The sequence below is a fragment of the Pipistrellus kuhlii genome, unplaced genomic scaffold (genome assembly GCF_014108245.1).
Source record: "Pipistrellus kuhlii isolate mPipKuh1 unplaced genomic scaffold, mPipKuh1.p scaffold_m20_p_17, whole genome shotgun sequence".
NCBI lineage: Eukaryota > Metazoa > Chordata > Mammalia > Chiroptera > Vespertilionidae > Pipistrellus > Pipistrellus kuhlii.
Window position 1 is genome coordinate 4,370,140 of NW_023425482.1, and position 24,962 is coordinate 4,395,101.

General features: G+C 47.0%; 1 protein-coding gene across 1 annotated transcript in view; it reads right to left on the minus strand.

Annotated features, from left to right (window-relative positions):
• The window catches only part of ACSF3 (acyl-CoA synthetase family member 3), a 64,877-nt gene that overhangs the window by 36,544 nt on the left and 3,371 nt on the right, over positions 1-24,962 (minus strand). Inside the window, exons 2-5 of the mRNA XM_036440892.2 lie at positions 20,837-21,544; positions 19,363-19,518; positions 8,855-9,009; positions 7,015-7,163 (exon numbers count right to left, since the gene is read on the minus strand). Of these exons, the coding sequence (XP_036296785.1) occupies positions 7,015-7,163; positions 8,855-9,009; positions 19,363-19,518; positions 20,837-21,484 (1,108 nt within the window). The 5' untranslated portion in view covers positions 21,485-21,544. The remainder of the gene's footprint in view (positions 1-7,014; positions 7,164-8,854; positions 9,010-19,362; positions 19,519-20,836; positions 21,545-24,962) is intronic.

The following is a 24,962-nucleotide window of genomic DNA, read 5'->3' on the forward strand; positions in this document are numbered from 1 at the left end:
AAAGAGAGACAGAAACATCGATGTGAGACACATCAACTGGTTGCCTCCCACATGCCTCCTGACAGGGAGACGGGGAGAAAATCTGCAACTGAGGTATGTGCCCTTAACTGGAAATCAAACCTGCAACCCTTTGGTCCATGGACTGACACTCTAACCACTAAGCAAAACCTGCCCGGGACTCTTTGCTATTCTTTTAGTTGTAGAGTTAAATTGTTTTTTTGAGCCCTTTTCTTATTTCTTGAGGTAGGCCTGTACTGCTATGAATTTCCCTCTCAGGACTGCTTGAGTCCATAGAATTCACTGTATCCCATAGATTTTGAGTTGTTGTGTGTTCATTTTCATTTGTTTCCAAGAAGTTTTTGATTTCTTCCTTGATCTCATTGGTAACTCATTCATTGTTTAATAACATGCTATTTAACCTTCATGTGTTTGAATGTTTCTGAGTTTTTTTAAAAATTGTAGTTAATTTCTAGTTTTATGCCATTGTGATTTGAGAAGATGCTTGATATTATTTCAGTCTTCTGAAATTTTTAATACTTATTTTGTGTCATAACATGACACATGTGGTTCTTTGAGAATGTTCCATGTGTGCTTGAGAAGAATGTGTATTTTCAGCTTTACGATTAAATGTTCTGAAAATATTAATTAAGTCCATCTGACCTAGTGTGTTATTTATGGCCTGTTTCCCTGTTGATTTCTTTGTCTAGAGCACATGTGTCAAACACAAGGCCCGCGGGCCAAATCCGTCCCGCCAGGCCTTGCAATGTGGCCCGCACCGCGCTGTCATCACTGCACTCCGCTGTGTTTCCATCACAATGACAGTTTATGACTGTTCAGTAAACCATTCGGCCCGCGATTTAGGCTGGATTTTAGATTTTGGCCCCTTCTCTGATTGAGTTCGACACCCCTAGTCTAGAGAATCTATTCAGTGATGTCAGTGGGCTCTTCAAGTCCCCTGCTATGACTGCATTGCTGCCAATGTCTCTCTTAAAGTCCACCAAAAGTTTTTTTTTTTTTTTTTTTTTTTTAATATACTTAGGTGCTCCTATATTTGGTGCATATGTTTACCAGGGTTATATCCTCTTGTAGGATCAATCACTTTAGTATTATGTAGTGACTTTCATTGCCTCTTTTTACAACCTTGTTTTTGTTTTTTGTTTTTAAGTCTATTTTGTCAGATATAAGTATTGCTTCCCCAGCTTTTTATTTGTTTGTTACCATTTGCATGGAATATTTTTTTTTCCATCCTTTCACTTTCTGTCTGTGTGAATCTTTGCTCTGAGGTGGATCTCTTATAGACAGCATATATATGAATTATGTTTTCTTACGCCTTAAACTTCCTATGTCTTCTTATTGGAGCACTTAATCAATTTACACTTAAGGTTACTATTAATATGTATTTATTTATTGCCTTTTTTTTTTCTTTCTGCCTATGTTTCTCTCTCTTGATTTCTTCTTTTTCTTAAAGCAGTCCCTTTAACTGCAATGTTGGTTTGGTGGAAATGTACTCCTTCAATCTTTTAAAAATTTTATTATTTTCATTGATTTCAGAGAGGGAGAGAGACAGAAACATCAATGATGACAGAGAATCATTGATCAGCTGCCTCCTGCATTCCCCCTACTGGGGATCGAGCCTGCAACCCAGGCATGTGACCTTGACCAGAATCAAACCCAGGACCTTTCAGTCTGCAGGTTGACACTAACTAGGGATCCTTTAGCCTTAAAAAAAAAACACCCAAAAAAACAAAACAAAACAAACAAAAAAAACACACACCATAAAACAATACTGGGAAGCTCTTTATTTCACCTTCTGTTTTAAATGATAGACTTGCTGGATAAAATAATCTTGGATTCAGGTCCTTCTTTTCATTACTTGAATACTTCATGCCAATCCCTTCTGGCATGAAGTGTTTCTGATGTCAACTTAATGATACTCCCTTGTAGATAACTTTCTGTCTCTCTCTTAATGCCTTCAAGATTCTCTCTTTATCTTTAATGTTTATAATTTTAATTATGTCTTGGTGTGGGTTTCTTTGTGTTCATTTTGATTGGGTCTCTGTGCTTCCTAAACTTGTGTAACTTTTTTCTTTACCACGTTTGAGAAGTTTTCTGATTATTTCTTTAAACAGATTCCCTAGTTCTTGCTCACTTTATTCTTCTTCAAGTACCCCTATGCTACAGATGCTATTAGGTTTCATGCTATCCCAAAGTTCTCTTAAACTATGCTTCTGCTTTTTAATTTTTTCTTTGCTGATCTAATTGGGTGTTTTTTCTATCTTGTCCTCAAAGTCAGCTTCATTTAATATACCAGTAGTTTTAATTCCTTCCAATGTATTCTTGATATCAGATATGGTATTCTTCATTTCTGATTGGTTATTGTTCATGGTTTCTATTTCCTTTTTCATGCCATTGTAGTTCCCACGAGGTTCCTTGTAATTCTTACTAAGTTTCTTGAGCATCCTTTTAACTTTGAATTGATAAATTGCTTGCCTCCATTTCATTTAGCTCTTTTTCTAGAGATTCCTCCTTTTCTTTCATTTGGAAGCTGTTTCTTTGTCTCCCCATTTTATCTGTCTCTTTGTGTTTGTTTTGTTTCATGTATTAGGTAGAATTGCTATAACTCCAGCCAAAACCAGTTTGCTCAGTGGATAGAGCATCAGTCTACGGACTGAAAAGTTCCAGGTTCGATTCTGGTCAAGGGCATGTACCTTGGTTGTGGGCACATCCCCAGTAGGGGGTGTGCAAGAGGCAGCTGATTGATGATTCTCTCTCATTGATGTTTCTAACTCTATCCCTCTCTCTTCCTCTCTGTAAAAAAAAATAAAAAAATAAAAATATATATATATATATATTAAAAAAAAAAAAAGAATTGCTATACCTCCATATCTTCATGTGGTGACCTTATGTAGTTAAGTGTCCTGTGGGACTCAGTGGCACAGTGTCCTTTATGTTCTGAGCTGAATGCTCTAAGAATGTCCCTTGTTTGGATTATGTGGACCCTCCTGTTGTAATTGGGTCTTGATTGCTGTTGGCCTGTTTGTGTGTGGGATCAGCCTATGGGCTGGCTGACTGTGAGGCTCAACTCCAAGTAGCAGTATGCTGTGCAAGTTATTGTACAGGTGCAATCTCATTGTGGCTTCTGCAGTCCTTGGTTAAGTCTCCTCTTCAGACAGTCTCCAGTTAGTATTTCAGGATGACTGTTGCCCAATTTAGCTGTAATTTTCAGTTTGGTTCTAGGAGGCATTGTAAGATCCACCTACTCGACTACCATCTTGAACGAGCCCAAATTTATATTTCTTATCTGAAGAGGGACCTACAGCTTTCCTCTTCAAAAGGCCAGCCTCCCCGTCCACTACCCTCTGACTTCCATCTTTCAATCCACTCATTTCTCTTTTGAATATTTTTTAAAAGGAAGAAACTGCCCCCCACCACACACACACTCCTCTGGTTCCTCTCTGCTTTGTTTAGTAAGGCCTCATCTCTCCTCACAAAGTGAAAGTTACAAACCATTAAGAAAATCTATAATGAAAATGCTGACAGAATTTTAATTCACTATGGCATCAAAAACACAACAATAGAGTTAAACTCTCAAGGCAGAGACACTGACTTGAGTTTCACAGTCATGTTGATAAATGAAAGTGAGGTCCACACTGAGACTGAAAACAGGAACGGAGCAGCCCTGGAGTCCCAGAAACACACTGCACCACCTCTGAGCTGGCCCTGGCACAGCTAGGAGGATGGCAATGGCCATCCTCCTAGCACATGGACTGTGCCCTCTCCTAGCACTTCGTGGACAGTGCTGCCCTCCTAGCATCCATCTGGCAGCAACACTGGCCATAGTCAGAAGTGGCATGTCATTTTTCTGTCTCTCTTTAAAACAGTTGCCTGTTCTTCCTAGATAACTTTAATTGGCCTGTAGCTTGGTCCAGCATCTGGGGAGCGAGGCTGCTCTGCAGCTAGTCCCGAGAGAATGGAAACAGGTCGATAAGGTCCTGGAGCTCCTGTCAACGCTCCAGAGTCCCATTGCAGTAGCCATTAGCGCCTCTGATCTCAACCTCCAATTAGAGCATCATTAGGCTCAGCAGCGCTTGGCCATGAATTATTCATCCTCCTTCACGATAACCGCATGGGACACAGGGAATGAATGATTAGATCCGACCCAGAGCTTAACACATGGCAAACATCCACCCCACAAAGTATGCCCTCCTTTGAGGCTGACCATGCCCTTCCATGCCCCCAACAGGTTTTGAGAACCTTTAAATAAATCCTGGTGGTCATTCAAGAAACTGTAGTAACAACATTAAGAGGCTGTGCAGGAGCAGAAAGGAAGAAACCTCCAGAAACGAACCCCCACTGGGAGGCATGGGAAAGCCAGGAGAGGTAGCACAGCTATGTCCCAAGTGTGAAAGGGACACAGGCTGGGGCTCCAACACAAGTTCAGAGCCTCCAGCTGTAATGTGCCCCAGCCCAGGAGACACAGTGCACAGAAAAGACTGAAAAAAACCTTCTCAAGGCTCAGAGATGAAGTTTTAGGGATTTTCATGTAGCACTCTTGAATTTAAGGTTGCAGATTATTTTGTTTACTTTTTTCCCAAACCACAGAACTGGCACTACACTTGACTGTTAGAGGTTTGCTTTACAGACGAGAAAACAATCACAGATATTTGATTTCAGTGTAGAGAGACTATACCACATTCTGATGTTCCACACAGTCTTTGAGGCGAATAAGAGTTTTAGCCATAACTTCAGATTCAGAAATTTATGGCTAATAAACCTTGGTTTCAGAGTCTTTGGATTCTACCTTCTCAGAGGGAACTGAAGGCCAATTCAGTGGGGGACCCTTGTGGTATCTCTGTCCAGGGCAGCTGATTCCCTGGTCCCTCCACTGTCCGAAGGTGAGCCTGGAGCGGGGCCTCTGGGTCTCCAGGCCTCCGACCTGCACTTTAACACCAGACTGCAGAGTTTCCACAGCTGCTTCCTACATGTGGTCCCCATATTGCCATCTGCTCTCTCTCTCTTGTCCTGGTTCCTGGTCTTGGCTTCTTGGCCTTGTGTTTGTTCCAGAAAGTCTCCTGTCCATTTCTTTGCCTCATCTCTCTTTCTTCAAACAGGGCTGTCTGCTGTGCTGCTGTGCTTTAGTAAAGTGGGTGTCCCTGTGTAATGGTGGGAATGTCTGTTTGGTCAGGTACCCGCTCTGTGGCTTTGGGCAGATTACAGTGGGAAATAAATACAAAAGACAAGGGTCCAGTTCCCCAGATACTGGACCAAGTTGCAGGCCAATTAAAGTTATTTAGGAAGAACAGACAACTTTAAAGAGAGATAAAAAAAATGCCATGCCACTTCTGACTATGGCCAGATGGATGCTAGGAGGGCAGCACTGTGCATGTGGTGTTAGGAGGATGGCCATTGCCCAGTTGATCCTGCTGTGCCAGGGCCAGTTCAGAGGTGGGGCAGTGAGTTTCTGGGGCTCCAGGGATGCCTCGTCCCTGTTTTCAGTCTCTTCTCTGTGTGGACCTCGTTCTTTTTTATTTACGTCTACCTGTGGGAAAGGTGGTCCCTATATCAGGGGCTATTCTGGGGACAGTTTGGCAATTTCTTATAAGTAGAGCATAGGCCTACCTCCTGACTCAACAATTCCATTCCAAGTTGAGAAATAAAGACATACACTCACACAGAAACTTGCACACCCACATTTACAACAGCTTTGCTGGTAACTGTCCAGAACTAGATATAACCGGATGTCCTGCAGCTGGTGAACAGGTTAATAAACAGTGACCTCTCCACACCACAAATACCATGTGGCAATGGAAAAGGACATGTGATGACATGGACAAGTTGCACATGCATCGTGCTAAGTGTGAAAAGCCAGACTAAAAAAGGTCATGTCCTGTAGGGATTCATTAATATGACATTCTAGAAAGAGCATAATCACAGGTGGAGAAAGCCTACCTGGCCCTGGAGTGGAGGAGGTGCTGACCACACAAAGGGAAAGGTTTAGAGGTGATTAAACACTTCTCTATCTCGAGTGTGATAGCAGGTACATGGCTACTCACGTAACTGAATGTGAGGGGTGAATTTCACTGCATGTGCAAGCTAAATGGATGTACTGATGTAGGATTATTTTACTTTTCCTGTGAATGAGATATTGCTGTGTTCTGGACACACTGGAGGTGACTTCTTTTGAGTAATAGAAAAGGGCCAAGAACAGAACAGAACATGTTACTATCTTAGGCCTTGGGCTCTGTTTGTAGATTCCCTGTTAAGGACCCAGGATGGAAAGGTCTATTAAATGAAAGTCAGAGTGGCCATGGCCAGGGTAGATCAGTTGGTTGGAGTGTTGTCCCATGTACCAAAAGGTCACAGGTTCCATTCCAGATCAAGGCACATACCTATGTTGCAGTTTGATCCTTGGTCAGGGTGCATTATGGGAGGAAACTAATCAATGTTTTTCTGTCACATAGATGTTTCTCTCTCTCTCCCTCTCCCTCATCTTCCCTCTTCTCTCCCCCCATCCTCTCTCTGTAAAAGTCAATAGAAACATATCCTCAGGTGAGGATTACAAACAAACAAACAAACAAACAAACAAACATCTTAGAGAAGGCTGGGCAGGAGGACCAAAAGGCAACAATTCCTGTCTAGAGCAGCAGGTCATCCAGACATGGACAGGCCACCAATCACAGGTGGTGGTTCTCTCCCCACTTCCCCCAACACCTTTCAGGTCTCCTGCTGCCACTGGCCTCGTGTGGCTCAGGGCACCTGGATAGGAGGCTCTCACCAGTGGCAAACTTGGTTTGGACATAAGCAGCACCCACGCTAAGAGGCGCTCTGATGAGCACATGGGTTCTGGTGGTTCACATTCTTCCCACCTGTCCCCCCCAGGTAACCTGGAAAAGACACTGGTATAAAGAACACCTTTCTGTCCTATCCTTAACTGGCCACGTGGGATAAAGTGAGTGCCCAGAGGGAACAGGCCAGGGCCACCCTGCCAGCACCCTAAGAAGGCACTTTGTGTACCTGGCAAGCGAGCTGCTACGGTCAGGGGGTTGGACAGGGCCATGCCGATCTCCGTCATCCCATACCTCTCCAGCAGCGTGTGGCCTGTGATCTTCCTCCACTTCTCCAGGACAGGCAGGGGCAGAGCAGCTGATCCTGAGACCATCAACCTGCCCGGCAAACCAGAGGCAGCCTTAGCTTCTGATGCAACAATCTTCAGTACAACAAAAAAGTTGCTATTTTAAGATTCATGATAAAAACCATAGTTGGAAGCTAGAATTTAACTATGTTCTTTGAAAAGAATTTGTTGGGTATATTTTAGAATGTAAATAGGTCTTCAAAAGGAATGAATAATCAAGGTAAAAGAAAAAATAATTTTAGGGTCTTTGGTGACACTTTTTGCAAATAATTAATATGCTGTTCACAAACAATCCTAAATAACAGCAATAATAAGATAATTATGACAGAATTTAGATTATGGGTAAACTGCTACCAAGTCTGAGGGGTAAGAGGGATAGATGAGAGGAGACAGTCCACGGCTAAGGGACGTACGGAGGTCCTGCACATGGAATTGCAGATGGTGACAATGACATTATTTAACATCTGAGAGCTCCTACCACTCTGGTGGGTAGCATGTCATGTAAGCATTATGTAGGGAAAGGAAGAAGTTTTTGGTTCTAGTTCAAGCTAGAGAAGAAACAACTGCTCTGTTTCCTCACAAAGTGTACAACTCACAAGTACCTCCCCCACCATGAGCCTAAACAGGGGAGGTCCCAGGACCTCTGTCACCAGAAATCACCCCGGTTTCCCCTCTCTAGTATCATTTCTGCCATGAGCTCTATGGGGTTGGGTGCTCCTAATCCTACTTTTGTACTGGTGGCTGAGCAATGGACACCTCCATCAATAGCTGCCCAACCCCACAATGGCTTGTGAGAGGATGGGCCATTAGGTGACAGGTAGCAGGCAACATCAGACATTTTTGTAGTTCCACAAAAATGTCTTAATAGAAGAGGAGCAAAGGAATGGTGGGAGCAAAATCATAACATTATCAAATATTTGTCTTAGATAATCCAGAACTCTCTTAGGGAAACAAAGTTGCCCTTCCTTTGTTCTTAAGGACTAGGAATCAGATGCACAGAGCGGCCCAGAGGCCACAGAAACACACACACACAAATACATTGGAATTAAAAATTCATGTTTGCCTGGTAGCTCACTCACTGAGGTGTTGAGAGGTTGTGCACACCACAGACATAGCTTGTCGTGTCTGTCTGCAACATGTGTCTATCGGGTCTGTGAAAACCCACCAAGCTGCCAATTCAGTGCACTATGAGTGGGTCCCTCTTCAGTGTAACAGGGAGAGGAGCCTCCCACATCCACCAGCTCCTACGAGAGTGCAGAGCACAATTCTTGCCACCGAAAGACCCAAAAGTCTTGATGCACTTCTGTCAGGAAAAGTGTGATGGGCCCCAGCAGGAAGAGTTTCAAAGGGCCACAGAGTGCTGGATAGAAATGATACAGCGGGAGCTGGGGGGCATGCAAATGTGGGTCAGAAAGGATGAAAGCAAGATGGTCAGTTCACTGTCCTAATCCTCGTCCTTCAAACTCTGCCACAAGACAGACAGACAGACAAAGATGGATAGAATACAGATAGAGATACACATATAGATAGACCTACTGAAGGATAGGATAGACACATAGATACAGAATACACTCAGATATATAGAAAATGTAGGTTTAAATATGTAGATGTGTATTTTAAACAAAGTGGGAAACACTGCTTCCTAAATCTTAGAAGAACTGTAAGTCTTACTTGCTGATATCTAATACTTTCTGGATGGGAAGATTAACTGTTTTCATTTACCTGATCTTTTCTTCACAAATGGCACGCACGAAATCCTGGACGTGCGGTTGGGTAAAATGCTTATCATAATAATCCATCAATTTGGAGTATATTGTAGGCACTGCCATAAACACATTAATCCGCGGAGTCTCAGAACTTAAGAACTTTTCCCAAACCTAAAAAAGAAAAAAGGAAACACATGGCAAAAGGACTGGAAAACATGCCAAATGTACGAATGCCTCTGGTCTCAGGGACGGTGTTCTTAATGGAGTGCTCTCCTTTTCTGAAGCGTTAAAGCGTCTGTAAGTAGCTCCCACCTAAAAGGGCATCTCACTTTTATGGGATGAAAATGCCTCTGGCAATTCCCTTGGAAATGGCCCTGTGCCAGGGACACTTGTATCTCGTCTTCAGAGTGACCTGTAAGGAGGGAGAGGATTGAGAAAGAAATCCAGAGACAGATAAGGTTTCAGCCTCAATTTTCCATCAGGAGATATGTGGCCCCTGGCCCCTGAGACTCTTCCAAGTGGCCACCAGTGAGCCTGAGAGTCAGCACAGTACCTGGCATAAATGAGCATGTGACAGATGTTGAATGGATGACATCTTCTGTTTATTGAAAAAGTCAAGTGAATTTTGTAGTTTACTCTGCAATTAATGTTTCTTGTTTTAATATAAAGATGCTTCAAGTTTCTCACCAGGTGAAGTGCTTGTGTGTTACCCCTACTCTCTAAGAAAAGCTGGTGTGCCCTGCCAGGTGGCTCAGCTGGTTGAAGTATTGTCCCATACAACAAAAGGTCAGGGCATATATACCTAAGTTGCAAGTTCAATCCTTAGTCAGGGTGTGCACAGGAGGCAACTGATCAATGTTTCTCTCTTCCTCTCTCTCTCAAATCAATAAAAACATATCCTTGGGTGAGGATAAAAAGAAGAAAAAAAGAAAAGATGGCATGTTAAGCTCACTCTGTGGTTCTCTCACCGCAGCATCGCTGTGCAAGCCCATGGTCAGGATGGACAGCAGAGAGTTCCTGGTGCTGGGAGCCCAGTAGACTGACCGCAGACAGAGCTCTCTCCTAAGTCATTTGAAACCTGGGATAAATGGAAACTAATGCTGTAGTCCACCCCCAACCCATCCCAATCCCTGACTGGATGATAGTAATTAGCTCCTCAATTTAGCTGTTTTAGACAGAGGAAAAGAACAGTCCTCTGGGGGGGGAAGGGGGGGCGCGAGTGGGAATAAATTCTTTTAAAGACAATGGCTGGCATCCCTCCAAATTATTAAAGCAGGTAAGGAAAGAGAAAAATGTGACCCATGATCAAGGAGGCCAGGGGGAGTCAATAGAAGCAGACTCTTAGAAGACATAAATGTTGTAATTATCTGACAAGAAATTCAAAATGATTATAATAAATAGGCTAATGAATTTAGAAGAAAAAGTGAGCAAAATGAGGGATAATCAAGGATTTCATCACAGAAGTAGAATTGCAAAAAAGAACCATTATAATACTGGAAAATATATTACCTGAAATTAAGAATTCAGTGGATAGACTTAAGAGACTAGATGCAGCAGAAGATAAAAGAAGTGAAACATGAGTGAATGGAAATAATCTAAACTGAAGTACAAACAACAAAGAAAAGAAAAAGAGAGCATGAGTTATGTGTGGGACAACATGAAACAATCTGACATACTATAACTAAGGTCCTAGAAGAGGAAAAGAGAGAAGAGCTAAATAAATGGAGAGATACTCCATGCCTATGGATCAGAAGACTCAATATTGCTAAGATGGCAATTCTCCCCAAATTGAGCTACAGCTTTACACATTTCTCCCCCAAGCCCTAGCAAACTGTTTTGCAGAAATTGACAAGCTGACTCTACTATTTACATGGATATGCAAAGGAGCCAGAGGAGTTAAAACAAATGTGGAAAGGAAGAATAAAGGTGGAGGACTCCGACTTCCCACGCCAAAATTTACTTTAAAGCAACAGTAATCAACACAGTGTTATGCTGGAGTAAGATGGGACACAACGATCAATGGAACAGACAAGGGTCCAGAAATAAACCAATACATTGATGGCCAACTGATTTTTGACAAAGGACCCAAGTCACTTCAATGAGCAAAAGAAAAATAGATTTCATCAAATTAAAAAACATGTATGTTTTAAAAAAATACCATTAAAAAATAAAAAGACAAGCCATATTGGGAGAAAATATTTAAAAACCATACATTTGATAAAGGACTTGGATCCAGAATCTGTAAAGAACACTTATGACTCACAAGAAGACATAAAAAGAAAAAGGATTTTTTTTTAAATGGGCCAAAGATCTGAATATATAGTTCATTAAAGACCTACGGATGCAAATAAGACCATGAAAATGCTCAATATCATTAATCATTAGGGAAATACAAAGTAAAACCACAATGAGATACTTTATGTCCGCTATAATAATAATTAAAAACAAACAAGTGTTGGTGAGGATGTGGAGAAAATGTGCCGCTCATACATTGTTGGCACAAATGTAGACAATACAGCACTTGTGTATTGTTTGGCAGTTTTTTAAAACATCCTACCTGATAAAAGAGTATTATGCAAATTAACCTCCAGTACACCCACATGTCATGCCCATGAGCCACACCCACCAGCCAATCAGAGGGAGTATGCAAATAAACCCAACCAAGATGGCTACAGCCACAGAGAGCAGGAGGGAGGCTTGGGCTTCCCAGGCAACAGAAGAAGCTAAGATTTCCACCTGCCCTTGCCGGCCTAAGCTTCCACTCAAGGCTACAAAGTTTGAATTATAGAAGGTAAACAAATCTAAACAGAAATGGCGTTAGCCACAGAGCTGGAAAGAGCAGGAGGCTAGGGTTGCCCTCAGCAATGGAGGAAGCAAAACTTTCTGCACACCGTGGCCTGCCCAGGCCTCTACTTAAGGCTAGAGTTTCAATTATAGAAGGATAATAAACTCCAACAGAAATGGCTGCTGGCCAGGGAGCCAGCAGGAGGCTTGGCTCTGCTCCAGGCTACAAAGTTTCAATTGTAGAAGGTAAATAAATTCCAGATACCAGGGCTTCGGCTTGGGTTACCAGGGGTGTGGCCAACCTGCAAACCATCACAGGCCCCTCGCCCAGGCAGCCCCATGCCTCAAGGGAACCTCCACCCTGATCCGGGACACCATTCAGGGCAAACCAGCTGGCCCCCACCCATGCACCAGGCCTCTATCCTATCTAATAAAGGTGTAATATGCAGATTGACCATCACTCCCACACACATAGTGGCTGCCCCCATATGGTCAAAGTTCCTGCCCCCATGTGGACACAAGATGGCCAGCAGGGGAGGGCAGTTGGGAGAGACCAGGAATGCAAGGGAGGGCAGTTGGGGGTGATCAAGCCTGCAGGGGAGGGCAGTTACGGGTAACCAGGCTGGTGGAGGAGGGAAGCTGGGGGCAAACAGGCTAGCAGGGGAGCAGTTAGACATCAATTAGGCTGGCATGGGAGTGGTTAGGGGGTGATCAGGCTGGCAGGCAGAAGCGGTTAGGGGCAATCAGGAAGACAGGCAGGTGAGCAGTTGGGAGCCAGCAGTCCTGGATTGTGAGAGGGCAGTTGGACATCCCTAGAGGGGACCCAGATTGAAGAAGGTGTAGTGTAGGCTGAGATGAAAGACACCTCCCTACCCATGCACAAATTTCATGCACCAGGCCTGTAGTATATATATAAAAACCTAAGCAACCTTTACAACTGGTTGCTATGATGTGCAATGATCACCAGGGAGCAGATGCTCAATTGGTGGTTAGTGCACTCCCATAGTTAGCCTTCTGCAGTCCCTCCCCCAGGCCAGCCAGCCCTGATGGGCCCCGACTGGGACTGGGCAAGCCAGCCCCAATAGCCAGCCAGGTCGAGGCACACCCAACAGTGCATGAATTCATGCACTGGACCTCTACTTTATGATAGAAATATTAACTACTCATGTTAAAGCAATCCACCTTTGGTATGACTGAGGGAGTTCATTTATGTTAAACCACTCCCATTTCTCTATTGTTGAGTAGGTAGGAAATAAATGTGTATAGAAATGAGAAGTGGAGAGTTAAAAAAAAGTGGTCATGAGGAGCCCTTTCCTACAATTGCACTTTTTCCTACGCTGAATAGAGAGGAAATAAAACCTAATGGCTCAGAATCACTGCACACTAAGCAGTGGTCCAGCAGTGAGAACAAAGTGCTAGAAATCCAGACCTTAGCAAATCTACGGGGACAAAACCACAGACAGGCTACCCTCACTGGCCCAGGAGCAGCTATGACCCTGACCAAGCCTTTCAGCTTCTGTCTTCTCACAACGTGATATTAACTGTGACTAAATCCCTCAAGTCCCTTCCAAGCTCTAAAATGCAGAGCTGCTGGAAACTCTGTGTGGCATCCTACTTCCCACTGGCTTATAAAGAAAAGCAGGTCGCTGCCACCTGCCAGCAGGGAAGGTGTGGGGCCTAGGAGGAGTGAGGCCAAGTGGACACACTACACACTCTCAGGCTTCCAGAGAGTATTGGTATGCTGAGCTGTCTGAGGAACAGCCACGGGGGCCCATTTCCTTCTCACGCATCGTGCTTTTAGAGGTGAACCACTTGGTTGTGCTTAGTGTGGCTGATCTGTGCGTAGACTCCACCACTATCAAGTCCTGACAATACCTTCCCCTCAGCACCGAGACATCCACACCAGAACCCACCACTGGAGAGGCCTCGCCATGTTAGATTCACCCAAGTCAGTAAGGAGGGCAGTGGCTGTACTGACGTAATATTCCTTCTCCATGTTGTTTGACAGATTCATAACTTAAGAACCATAGCTCTGAGGGATCCCTTTCTAGTCCCTGCATTTCACCTGTGAAAACACTTCTACTTGCTCAGATAGGAGCTGTCATAGCAGACCAAAGAACAGTTCCCAAATCAGGCTGCAGGTAGTCCAGGTTCTTCCAGCATCAACTGTGAGGGCTCCAGGCCCCGCTTTTACTCACCATCTCCCCAAGGTGACTCTGCTATGCAGGCGGGACAGGAAACCTGGGGTCAGATCCCAACCAGCAGTACTGCCATGCCGAGCAAAAGCAAGGACAGGACTGACTGCAGGTGAGAAACTGCAACACTGAACCAGCTTAAAGCAACAACTCCCATACATGAAGCCATCACCCAATTTTTGGTAACTTTACACTACACACAGGAAAGGGTTCTTGGTGTTTTTAAGGTGCTCTGGCTAAAATCTGGCAACAAGGACACTCCATAATGGACTGGAGATGGGCAAATAGCTGCCTCCCAGCTCCTAAGACCTATGAGCACCTCCTGTCCTAGGGACCCGCACATTGTGGAGCACCCCTGCCTATTGACCCCACACTATGGAGCAGATCTGAGTGTGAGCACCCCATCCTACTGACCCCACACTGTGGAGTGTATCTGAGGTGTGAGCGCCCTGCCCTAGAGACCCACACTGTGAGCACCCCATTCTAGTGACCCCACACTGTGGAGCAGATCAGATTTGAGTATGAGCACCCTCTGTCCTAGTGACCCCACACTGTGGAACAGATCTGAGTATGAGCATCCCATCCCAGTGACACCACACTGTGGAGCAGATCTGAGTGTGAGCACCCCATCCTACTGACTCCACACTGTGGAGCAGATCTGAGTGTGAGCATCCCATCCTAGTGACCCCACACTGCGGAGCAGATCTAAGTGAGGACCCCATCCCAGTGACCCCACACTGTGGAGCAGATCTGAGTATGAGCATCCCATCCCAGTGACCCCACACTGTGGAGCAGATCTGAGTATGAGCCCCCATCCTACTGACTCCACACTGCGGAGCAGATCTGAGTGAGCACCCCATCCCAGTGACCCCACACTGTGGAGCAGATCTGAGTGTGAGCACCCCCTGTCCTAGTGACCCCACACTGTGGAGCAGATCTGAGTGTGAGCACCCATCCCAGTGACCCTACACTTTAGAGCAGATCTTAGTGTGAACACCCCTGCCCAGTAGTATCCCCACTCTGTGATTGGATTTATGGGGCCAGTGTAGCATAATGTTCTTTGCTTCTCTTCCCCAAACTCTCCCTGCACCTTGATACACACATTGTCTGAACCCCCTTTCAACAAGATCCAGTTTCTCAGAGCACAGAATGAACTTTGTCTGGGGCCAAAGGTCAGCATGTTTAACCATAGGAAATGGTGTCCTGGGCAAGGTGCTGGCCTCAACAGAATGCACGGGTAGCTTCCCCAGCCGCTGGCATGGCACAGCCCCTGCCCTTGAGCAGGTACCCAGCAGGTCAACAGAGGAGGGAGTGCCAGCCCATGTCCGTCCCTGATTTAGTGCTTCTGCTGCTGGATCCTGAGAAAGTTGGCCAGAGCCAAGTCATCTGAGACAAGAAATCAATTGAGACTCTGGACAGCTCATCAACAGCCAGACTTTGTTCTTCAGGGGTGACATCAGGCAGTTCGCCCATCCATCTTTTTGACTGTCCTCCAAGTCACTGTCACCTCATCAGTCAGCCTCACAGGACATGACAGCCTGCCACCCCATTGTTAGCAGGATGACCTGAGGATCCTGGGATCTATGACTTAAACACCACTATAGGTTTCTGATCACCCCACACCACTGCTTAACTACAAGCTTAAACAAAACCCCATTATTTAGAAAAAGGATTTTGCTAAAATAAATGTCTAAATTCACAAAATTCTGAAACTCAAGGTTGCAGTTGCAATCTTTTTTTCAAACTTGTTTCCATATTTATCTCTGCTGCAGTTTTGAGAAATCCCAAGTTAGGGCAAAAAACCACAAAGGTCTGAGATTTGACCCTTCTTGTGAGTTCCCCTGGTGGCCTCTCATCCCAGCACCTCACCAGGAGACAGGAGCATCCTAATGACAGACAGTGGTTAAGGCACCCATTTGCTGCTCGGTGGTTAAGGCACCCTGCTGGGTGGTTAAGGCACCCATTCGCTGCCAGGCCCCTGTGGAGGGATGGAAGAGTACCCAGGAAGCCAAAGAATACACCAAACCCGGAGCTCTTGGAACAGATATGAAAACCTGTGGGTTCTTTCCTGCTGAGGGCTTACTTATCCAAAACGTATTCTCATTTTCACAACATCTAGGTATGTATTCAACAAATCAGTTCCATCAAGCTTTAAACTACAGACCTTTTCAGAGGGTGGAACACCAAGGATGGCCGGTGGGGCCTCCTGCTCGCCAAGGATGAGGCTCTTTGTCATGTTTCCATGTGAAATCTCCCACATCCATGCATCACACTATCCATGGCCATAGGCCATAGGCCATGAGCGCAAGAGGCCAAGTCCTACTATCCTGGCCTTTTATGAACATGCACAGCCCAGAGCTTTGCAGAGAAGTTTACTGTTTTAAGGGACTCTGATAATAGATTTTATATAGATGATTATGTTACATTGTATCTATTTATGCTCTGATTTCAAAGGAGTTGATACAGTAAAATTTCATCAAACAAATAACCTCTCCCCTAAGTGATTTAAGGGACTTTCTCCCCATATACCTGATGGACAAATCCAGCCAGTCATGATACTATATAATAAAAAACAAATATGCAAATCTACTGAACGGTGGAAAGACCATTGCTATGATGTGCACTGGCCACCAGGGGGCAGATGCTCAATGCAGGAGCTGCCCCCTGGTGGTCAGTGTGCTCCCACAGGGGGAGTGCCACTCAGCCAGAAGTCAGGCTCACAGCTGGTGAGCGCTGCAGCAGTGGCGGGAGCCTCTCCCGCCTCCGGAGCAGTGCTAAGGATGTCTGACTGCCGGCCTATGCCATCAGTTAGACATCCCCCGAGGGCTCCTGGACTGCAAGAGGGTGCAGGCTGGGCCAAGTGACCGCCCCCCACCCCAGTGCATAAATTTTGTGCACCGGGCCTCTAGTACTGAAATAAAGCAAGACAGTTTGTAGAGGGGTATGAACCTGCTGTCTAGCAGCATGTCCTCATGGTCCACACAGCCAGTGGGAAAGTGAGAAGCCCAGGAGCCCATTATAATGTTGGTAACCATCCATTCACCCATCTGTTCACTAATACTCTGATCCTCCGATGCTCTAGGCCACATGTGTCAAACACAAGGCCCGCGGGCCAAATCCGTCCTGCCAGGCCTTGCATTGTGGCCCGCACCGCGCTGTCATCACTGCACTCCGCTGCGTTTCCATCACAATGACAGTTTATGACTGTTCAGTAAACCATTCGGCCCGCGATTTAGGCTGGATTTTAGATTTTGGCCCCTTCTCTGATTGAGTTCGACACCCCTACTCTAGGCCCTGGGGACACACTGTGAGCTGAAGGCAAACCTGTGCCTTTGGGCTGGACCTTCTAGGAGGAGAGAGATGATTCCATGGGCTTTAAGGTGGTAAGTGCTATGATAAATTGCAGAGGCAGGGCCAGGATGGTCTGGGGGCTGGGGCGGGGGTGGTGGGGAGGAAGGACAGCTGCAGTGATGATTAGAGTGACTGGGGCCTTGTTGAGTGACGCATGGGCAAAGACTTATGAACAGGTGAGCAAACTGAGGGTAGGTAGAGTGCTGACTTACGAACAGGTGAGCAAATCGAGGGTAGGCAGAGTGCTGACTGAGATGGAAGGATGGAGTGTATGGACAGCAGGGCAGCCAATGCAGCTGGAGCAAAATGGTGGGGATGGAAGAGAAGGGTAAAAGTCCCAGCTCAGCCAGGAGGAAGGCCAGCCATGCTTTCTTCCTGCTTTTTTCCTTCTCATTCCAGGGTCTCTGTGTTTGGGGAAGAAACAGCCTCCTCGATTTTTGTGTTTTCCACTACTGTGCTGGCCCGACACATCTTTGCAGGCCTACTGGGCACTCACGTCGCTCCTGAAGCAGAACTAGGAAATGCAGACTCTGGCAAGTCCCCTTGAGAAGTCCATCAGTGACAGGCTGGGCTGCTAGGTTCCTGATCCAGGCTTTCTGGGGCTCCAAGTCAGGGTGGACCTGCTCTCCCTCTGCTCACAGGGATTCTGGAGACTCAGCTCTCCCTCCTTTGCCCCTATAATCAACCAGCGCTGAAGTGTGGACAGATGGAACCCACAAGCACAGCTCTGGCTCCTGAGAAACCTCAGTGGAGCAGAGTGGGCTGTGCTGGGGGAGCAGCAGGCAGTAACTTACACAAGGAGGAGGCTTCCCATGTGCCCTTGGTCTGGAGGAGGTCCTCCAAGTAGACGGAGAATTAGGGGGTCTTGGAGAGCCTAAAGCACTGGTGCATTCTTATGCACAAGCTTACCAGACAGTCAGGTGAAGCTTCCCCTGCCTGAGGTGAGCTTTTTCTCACATCTGCTGCCATCCCCACGTCTTACCAGTCAATCCTACTACACAAACAGCCTCGGATGATGCCTACGCCTCACCCCCATCCTTCCCTTCAGTGCCGCTGGAGGGGGCAGTGCTAAGAATCACAGACTGGGAAGGGCCCTCAGTCAGAGGCCCACAATGAAAGCGGGGTTGGGGGTTGGGGAGTGCAGGAAGTGGCCTGACCCCTGGGCTAAGAGGCCACAGGTAGGTCTTTATACTTGAAGGCCAACAGTGCCTCAGCACCGTGCCCTGAAGGGCATACTTAAGCTGCAGACTTTCTGTAAAACCATGTAAACCATTAAGAGTCCTGCAGCTGAAAAATACAACACAAAAAAGATGAAGGCAAGCTCAAAGGCTGAAGGAGGGGACGGAGTCCCAGAGCCCTGCCTGCCAGCAACCACCCCACAGCTGAGCTGGGCTCCCAGGACAGGGTGTGAGAGGCTCCAGGGGAGCTGCACACAGGTCACAAATGTCAAGCGGCAGGTCAGATCCATCCTTTCCCCTTCAAAGCAGTGTCCTTCATGGCTCTGCCCTGCTCAGTAGTGAGGGCTCCGCTCCCACGCCCTTCTCCACACGGCCACACCCCATGTGCCTCCCCTGTGACCTCACGGCATGTTCAGAAGGAACAGTGTGTAGAGAAGGGGACAATCAAGGAAACTAATAAAGAGCCCCCAGCTGAACCATCTGCTCCAGAACTGCTGAAAGCGAGTGAAATTGGCTCAAGAATGGCTCCCAAATGTCCTCATCTCCAGGGATGTGGTACCTCATGTTGCAGAAGGGACTTTGTAGATGTGATTAAGCTAAGGATCTTGAGATGAGGAGGTGGCCCTGTAGCTGGGTGGGCCCACTGTGATCAGAGGATCCTTAAAAGAGAGGGAGAGGTGACCACAGGAGCAGAGGCTGAAGTGACACACTCACAAGGCAAGGACTGTGATGCCTCTAGAAACTGGAAGAGGCAAGAAGAGAATAGATTCTCCCCTGGAGCCTCCAGAAGGAATCAACTCTGCTGACCCCTTGATTTTAGCTCCATAAGACTCATTCTGGACACTGACTTTCAGGCGGTAAGATGATAAACTTGGGCTGTAACAAACCCCCACATTGGGATCATTTGTTATGGTAGCAACAGAAAACTTGAACTGCTGGCAAAGTTTACACCAGAGGAAGATGCCTGGTCCTCTGGTGCCCAATTTGGCCATGGTGCAAGCTTGTCCCCCACTTACCAGCTGGGCATTGAACTCGGGGAGCATCACACAGGTGGCTCCCACCCAGAGTGGACAGAGCAGCTTGTTGACCACGCCATGGACATGATGCAGGGGGAGGACGTGAAGGATCACATCGTCTTTAGTCCACGCCCACTTGTGGACCAGCCCCGTCACCTGCAAGACAACAGCACAGCCTCAGACAGGAGGGAAGCCACTACGCAGGTGGAGGAATGCAGCGGGGGCTTCCCAGCTGAGGAGTGGGGAGAGAAAGCTCGTTCTTTGTCACTGCACCCTTAATGGCATCTACAGGAGATGATAACGAAATGACGAGGGTCTGACTGAGGGACTGTGGTTTACTTGGTTACCCGTGTTGAACAGTCACAGTCAGGAGCTTTAGTCATTATGAAAGGGTCTCCGATTTGGTGCCCCAAGGCCTCTGCAAACATTTTTGGTGACTTCCTCCCAGGTGCTCAGAGTTGCACTCTTGGTGTCTTCCCCCTCACCCCTTACTCTGGGGCAGAGGTGCAATTTCAGCTCTGACAGGCCCTGGGACTTGGGGCCTCACCAGAAGCCAGTGTTGTATCCAGCTGCCCAACCTCTGACAGCTGTCTGAGCTCCCTGGCACTTCCAGCACCATCCTCAGCTCGGCCGTGAAGGAACCCAGAGCTGGGTGTTCCAGGCATATCCTCAGCTTTTACTGAGAAGCGGTGTGAGGCTCGTCCATTTGAATCACCTGATCACCACTGAGCACACTGTCCTGCTTATCTCAGGACCACTATGGGCAAACACATGTGAGATAATCACTCACCTTAGAAATACAAGTCAAGAGGCGGCTCTCCAGGTGAGGAGGACATCTTTTTAGGAGGTCTAGGTCACACATGTCAAACACAAGGCCCGCGGGCCAAATCCGTCCCGCCAGGCCTTGCAATGTGGCCCGCACCGCGCTGTCATCACTGCACTCCACTGCGTTCCATCACAATGACAGTTTATGACTGTTCAGTAAACCATTCGGCCCGCGATTTAGGCTGGATTTTAGATTTTGGCCCCTTCTCTGATTGAGTTCGACACCCCTAGACTCTAGGTGATATATCAATCGTGCTCCCTTGCAGCCAGCCTGGATTCAGTTTACCACTGACTTAGGGGACTGAGTTAGCCTAGACTCAATGGCATTGACCTCCTTCCTCTTGTGGTTTGAGCTTCTGTTTTATTTCTCCTACTGTGCAACTGCCTTTATTGCGCATTGAAGAGTTTTTTGAAAGGAAGAAAGGTATAAATTACAGATAAATAACATGGCTGGGGAGTTTTGCAAAGATGATAACTAAGGCTACAGAACACAAAAATAACACACAAGGAATGGTGGTAAGATGGTGTCAGCTATGAAATGCCCTACAGAAAAGTACATGAACACCACACCATCCCCACCGGCCATGTCATAACTGTGTCTACAATTGCCTGATCCCTCCCAATAGTGGCGACCCACACAAGCACTCACCACAGCCCTGATGTTGTGATGGGTGCTCAGGACCCCCTTGGGCCTCCCCGTGGTCCCGCTGGTATAGATGATCATGGCACCCCGGTCTCTCCATTCTCGTTCCGGCAACTCCCCCACCCCGTGCTCCTCAGCTGCCCCACTGTAGACTGTAGGTGGGAGAGGCAGGAGCGGGACCCCTAGCTTCCTGGCCACTGGACTCAGGAGCTCCACGTACTCCTGGCCAGCCAGGACCACAGAGCTCCGGGAGTCCTGGATGAAGTACTCCAGGTCGGCCTGGGGGTGCTTCCTGAAGAGAGGGACGGCGATGCTGCCGCTCATCCACGAGGCCCACTGTGCAACCACGTAGGAGACGTCATTGGAGCACATAAAAGAGATCCTCTCCTCCCGCAGGTCCTGGCTGGCACACTCAAGGAGCCGGCAGATCTCCTGGGACAGGCGGAGGCTGCGGCAGTAAAGGTCCTTGTACGTGTGGAGGCCATGCTGGTCAACGAGGGCAACTCTGTCTCCAAAGGCCAGGGCGCGGGTGAACACGGGGGCGCTCTTGTCAGCGCGAGCTGCAAGGGCCACGTGCAGAGGGCGGCTTCCTCCACGTCTTATGGGAGCCAGCTGGCGGGAGGCCAGTGCACATACCAGGCGCTGGAAGGTCATCACCACGCGGGGTGGCACTGCTGCATCGACAAACAACACCTTGGCTTCCGTGGGGCGGGGCTGGAAGAGGAAGAGAGAGCACCACATGTTACTGTGCCTGACCCCGTCCTAACTCACCCACAGATTTAAAAGACCCAACCAGGCCACGTGGGCCTAACTTTCCATCCTAAGGTAATGTTCTAAGAAGGAAACACTGACTCTCACAATACACTGCCTTTGAAACTTAAATAGCCAACATTTAATCTCATTAGTTTAAGGGTTTCAAAAATACACAAGATTTTTAAACAATGAACTAAACTAGGCATAACTGAGGAGAAGCACATAGAATCCAATGCACTCGTGGAGAAGAGGAAAAAATTCCCCTTTCCCTCCTCTGGCTCTTTTTGCTAAAATGATAATCCATTCAACAAGAGAGATTGAAAGGGGAAAACCAAATTTAACTTCATGTGCATGGGAGCCCCACAGACATGAGCAAATCAGAGGCCCCTCCAATAGAAGAGGATCAAAGATAGAAAGGGCCAGTGGGGTATACAGGGCGTTCTGAGCTAGGGATGAGGTAAGGCAGCTGCGGGCTTCAGAGGAGAGGAAGGTCACTGCAGGAGGGTAGGGAGAGCAGAGGGGCAGTAATTAGAAGTTTGCCCTATCACATAGGCAGGTCAAGAAACGCTATCCCTGAAAATCCTTCCTGGGCAATTAGGAAATTAAAGTCCTTTAGATAGATAAGGGGGAGGGGGCAGTTTTTCTTGAGCCCACAGGGTCTGAGTTGCCTTTAGCTCAAAATATTCCATGTACCAATGAGGCACATCTTGGGGTGGCTCATTCTGAACTCCTGCCTACTTAAGGTAAATTCTGAATAATGGTTTTTAAAAATCTGAGCCTGGAAAAAAAGACGAGCTAAGAGGATTAAGTACCGAGGGCCACTAAGCAAATATCCTCTCCATCAGCAGGTGAGGTCAGACGTCAGAGGACTCCAAGCATCCCCACACAGACTCAGGGCTTGATTCTCCTCTCAAAACGGTGAACATACAGGAACTTGGTGATGAGCAAGGTCTTAAAGTTCACGTGTCTGAAGTCTATTTTCGTTTTATTTTGTTTTTTAGCTGAAACGTAATTCTTCCCTCTCTCTCCTAAAACATAACTACTAAAAAATGACCAAAATGGTCAGCAAGAAGTGAGAAGTCGCTGGAAGGGGCTGTGATCAGCTGACTTTCAACTAGAATTCTTTGGAGTCGGAGAGAAGAGACCTGGGAAGGGGCCTAGTCAGTTCAAAGAGCAGATCTTCAAGATCCCGTCTGACCCGGCTCACGTTCCGCTGTAGGACACTTCCCAATAGCGGCAGTCCCGTGAGTGAGCTTTCCGATTGCTTGTGCCCTGATGGCAGTTTATAACCGAAGTTTAGCTCAGTTCAAGAGGTCAGGAGCCCACCCGCTGCCCTACACTCCTCACTACAGTTTAATTGAAAATGCGTCCTTCCCAGTGCCAGTGCAGCCTATTAAGGTTAATATCCATTTGCCCTGGTTTGAAAGCCCCAATTTCACAGCTCCTTCAGGAGTCACTCCTCCCATTATAGCCTCTGGAGCTAAGAAGGGTCTCTGTTCCACCCTCTCCACGCACTGTCTGGCCTCTGCTCCCCTCCCAGCTTCAACGGTGGCTCTGGATCAGAGCAGCACCCAGGATAGGGGGTTGAGGGGGGGCCTAGCTGAGTTTTTCCTGAAGGGTGGGGCAGGCACAGGAAACCCCGAGGGTGCTTCTGAATGCCAGGGGCTGACACGATGCCTTCCCATGGGCCATCCAGTAACATTATAAAATAAAAGCTGTAAATTTCACACACACACACACCCCTTCAGACAGGCCCTGAAAATCTAGGAAGGTCAGGAATCACCCAGCAGGTGGCCCTGCCTAGCAGGAGGTGCCCAGGCTGTCTCAAGGCTGGCACTGCCCCGCTCAGAGTTCTCTCTATGGTCTTCCACACCCTGCCCACATAGAGCTGTTGGAGGGATCTGTTTCGTCCGTGCTCAGCACGTTCTTCCTCACAAAGCCACACTTTTCTCTCTGTCCTTAACTTGTTACCCAGGGAAAAGGAATGTGCCATTGTTATATGTATGCACAAAACAATTTGTTCTCTGTTCTTAATTCAAAACAGATTCTCACAATCTATAATAATAAAAGAGAAATATGCTAATTAGATCAGATCTCCTTACAGATCTGGATGAAGTTGGGGGCCATAGGGAAGCCCAGGTTCTGGGTGCCTGCAGGTGGCCAAAGGGAAGCCTGGGTCCCTGGTGCCAGAGGGAAGCCAGTGCTGGCAGTCAGGGGAAGGAAGGCCTACTCTTGCCCAAGTTTTGTGCATCGGGCCTCTAGTACTTTATAACAAAACAAACTCTTCAACAATAAGAATGGCTGAGCCGAGCTATGCTGACACTCTTAGTATGGTAAACATAGTGTGATAAACATGTGAAATGGCTGTACCTATCAGCCTCCTTGGCTGGCTTCTCCAGCAGCCAGGGGCTCCTGGTAAGATAGTCTCCCAGCCGGACCAGGGGGGAGGAAACCTTGCACCTCAGAGACACCCCTCACTGCCCAGAGGGGCTTCATGAGGTGGCCTCGCAGCTCTGGCTGACTGCTCCCAGGTTCTGTGCAAATATTCCTTAAGGCTTCGGGACCTTTAACAACATTCAGTTCCAAATACACTTGCCCATACTGTTTCCAGAGGAAAGAGGCCAATTATTAAAAACCAGAGTGGCCCTAGCCAATTTGGCTCAGTGCTCAGAGCATCGGCTTGGGGAGTGAAGGGTCACAGGTTCAATTCTGGTCAAGGGCACATACCTGGGTTGCAGGCTCCATCCTCAGCCCCAGTTAGGGCTCGTGTAACCAGTTGATGTGTCTCTCTCACATCCATGTTTTTCTTTTTCTGTCTCTCCCTCTCCCTTCCACTCTCTCTAAAAATCAATTGAAAGAATATCCTTGGGTGAGGATTAACAAACAAAAATAGAAAGAAAAAACCAGAGAGTGCCCTAGGACTTCTCTGTTCTCTGCCCTCCACACAAGGCTCAGAGGCGGGTTCTCATCTAATTCTATACCCTGGATTTCCGTTACTATAAAGAAACCTCACATATTGTAAGAAAACAGCTAGGCTTGACCAGAGACAAGAAGTGTGACATAAACATGTGAGATAAACGTGTCCCAAACCCGACTTGGCTGATGCCACGTGCCCTAAGTGGTGAGTTTTCAGTGATGGGGAGAGAGGACATCACATATTATTAACTCAACCATGTCTCACCTTCAGGGCTGTCCCAGTGTAGGTGATGCCCTTGGCATTGACTCATCCATCCCAAAGGGCACTTCCCAATCACTTAAAAATGAGATATGAAAATAGAAAACATGGGTTCTTTATTCCATGGTCATACTTAAAAAGCATCCTAGGAAAATAAGCAGAGATGAACCTGAAGATGCACATATGGGATGTTCACTGCGGTGT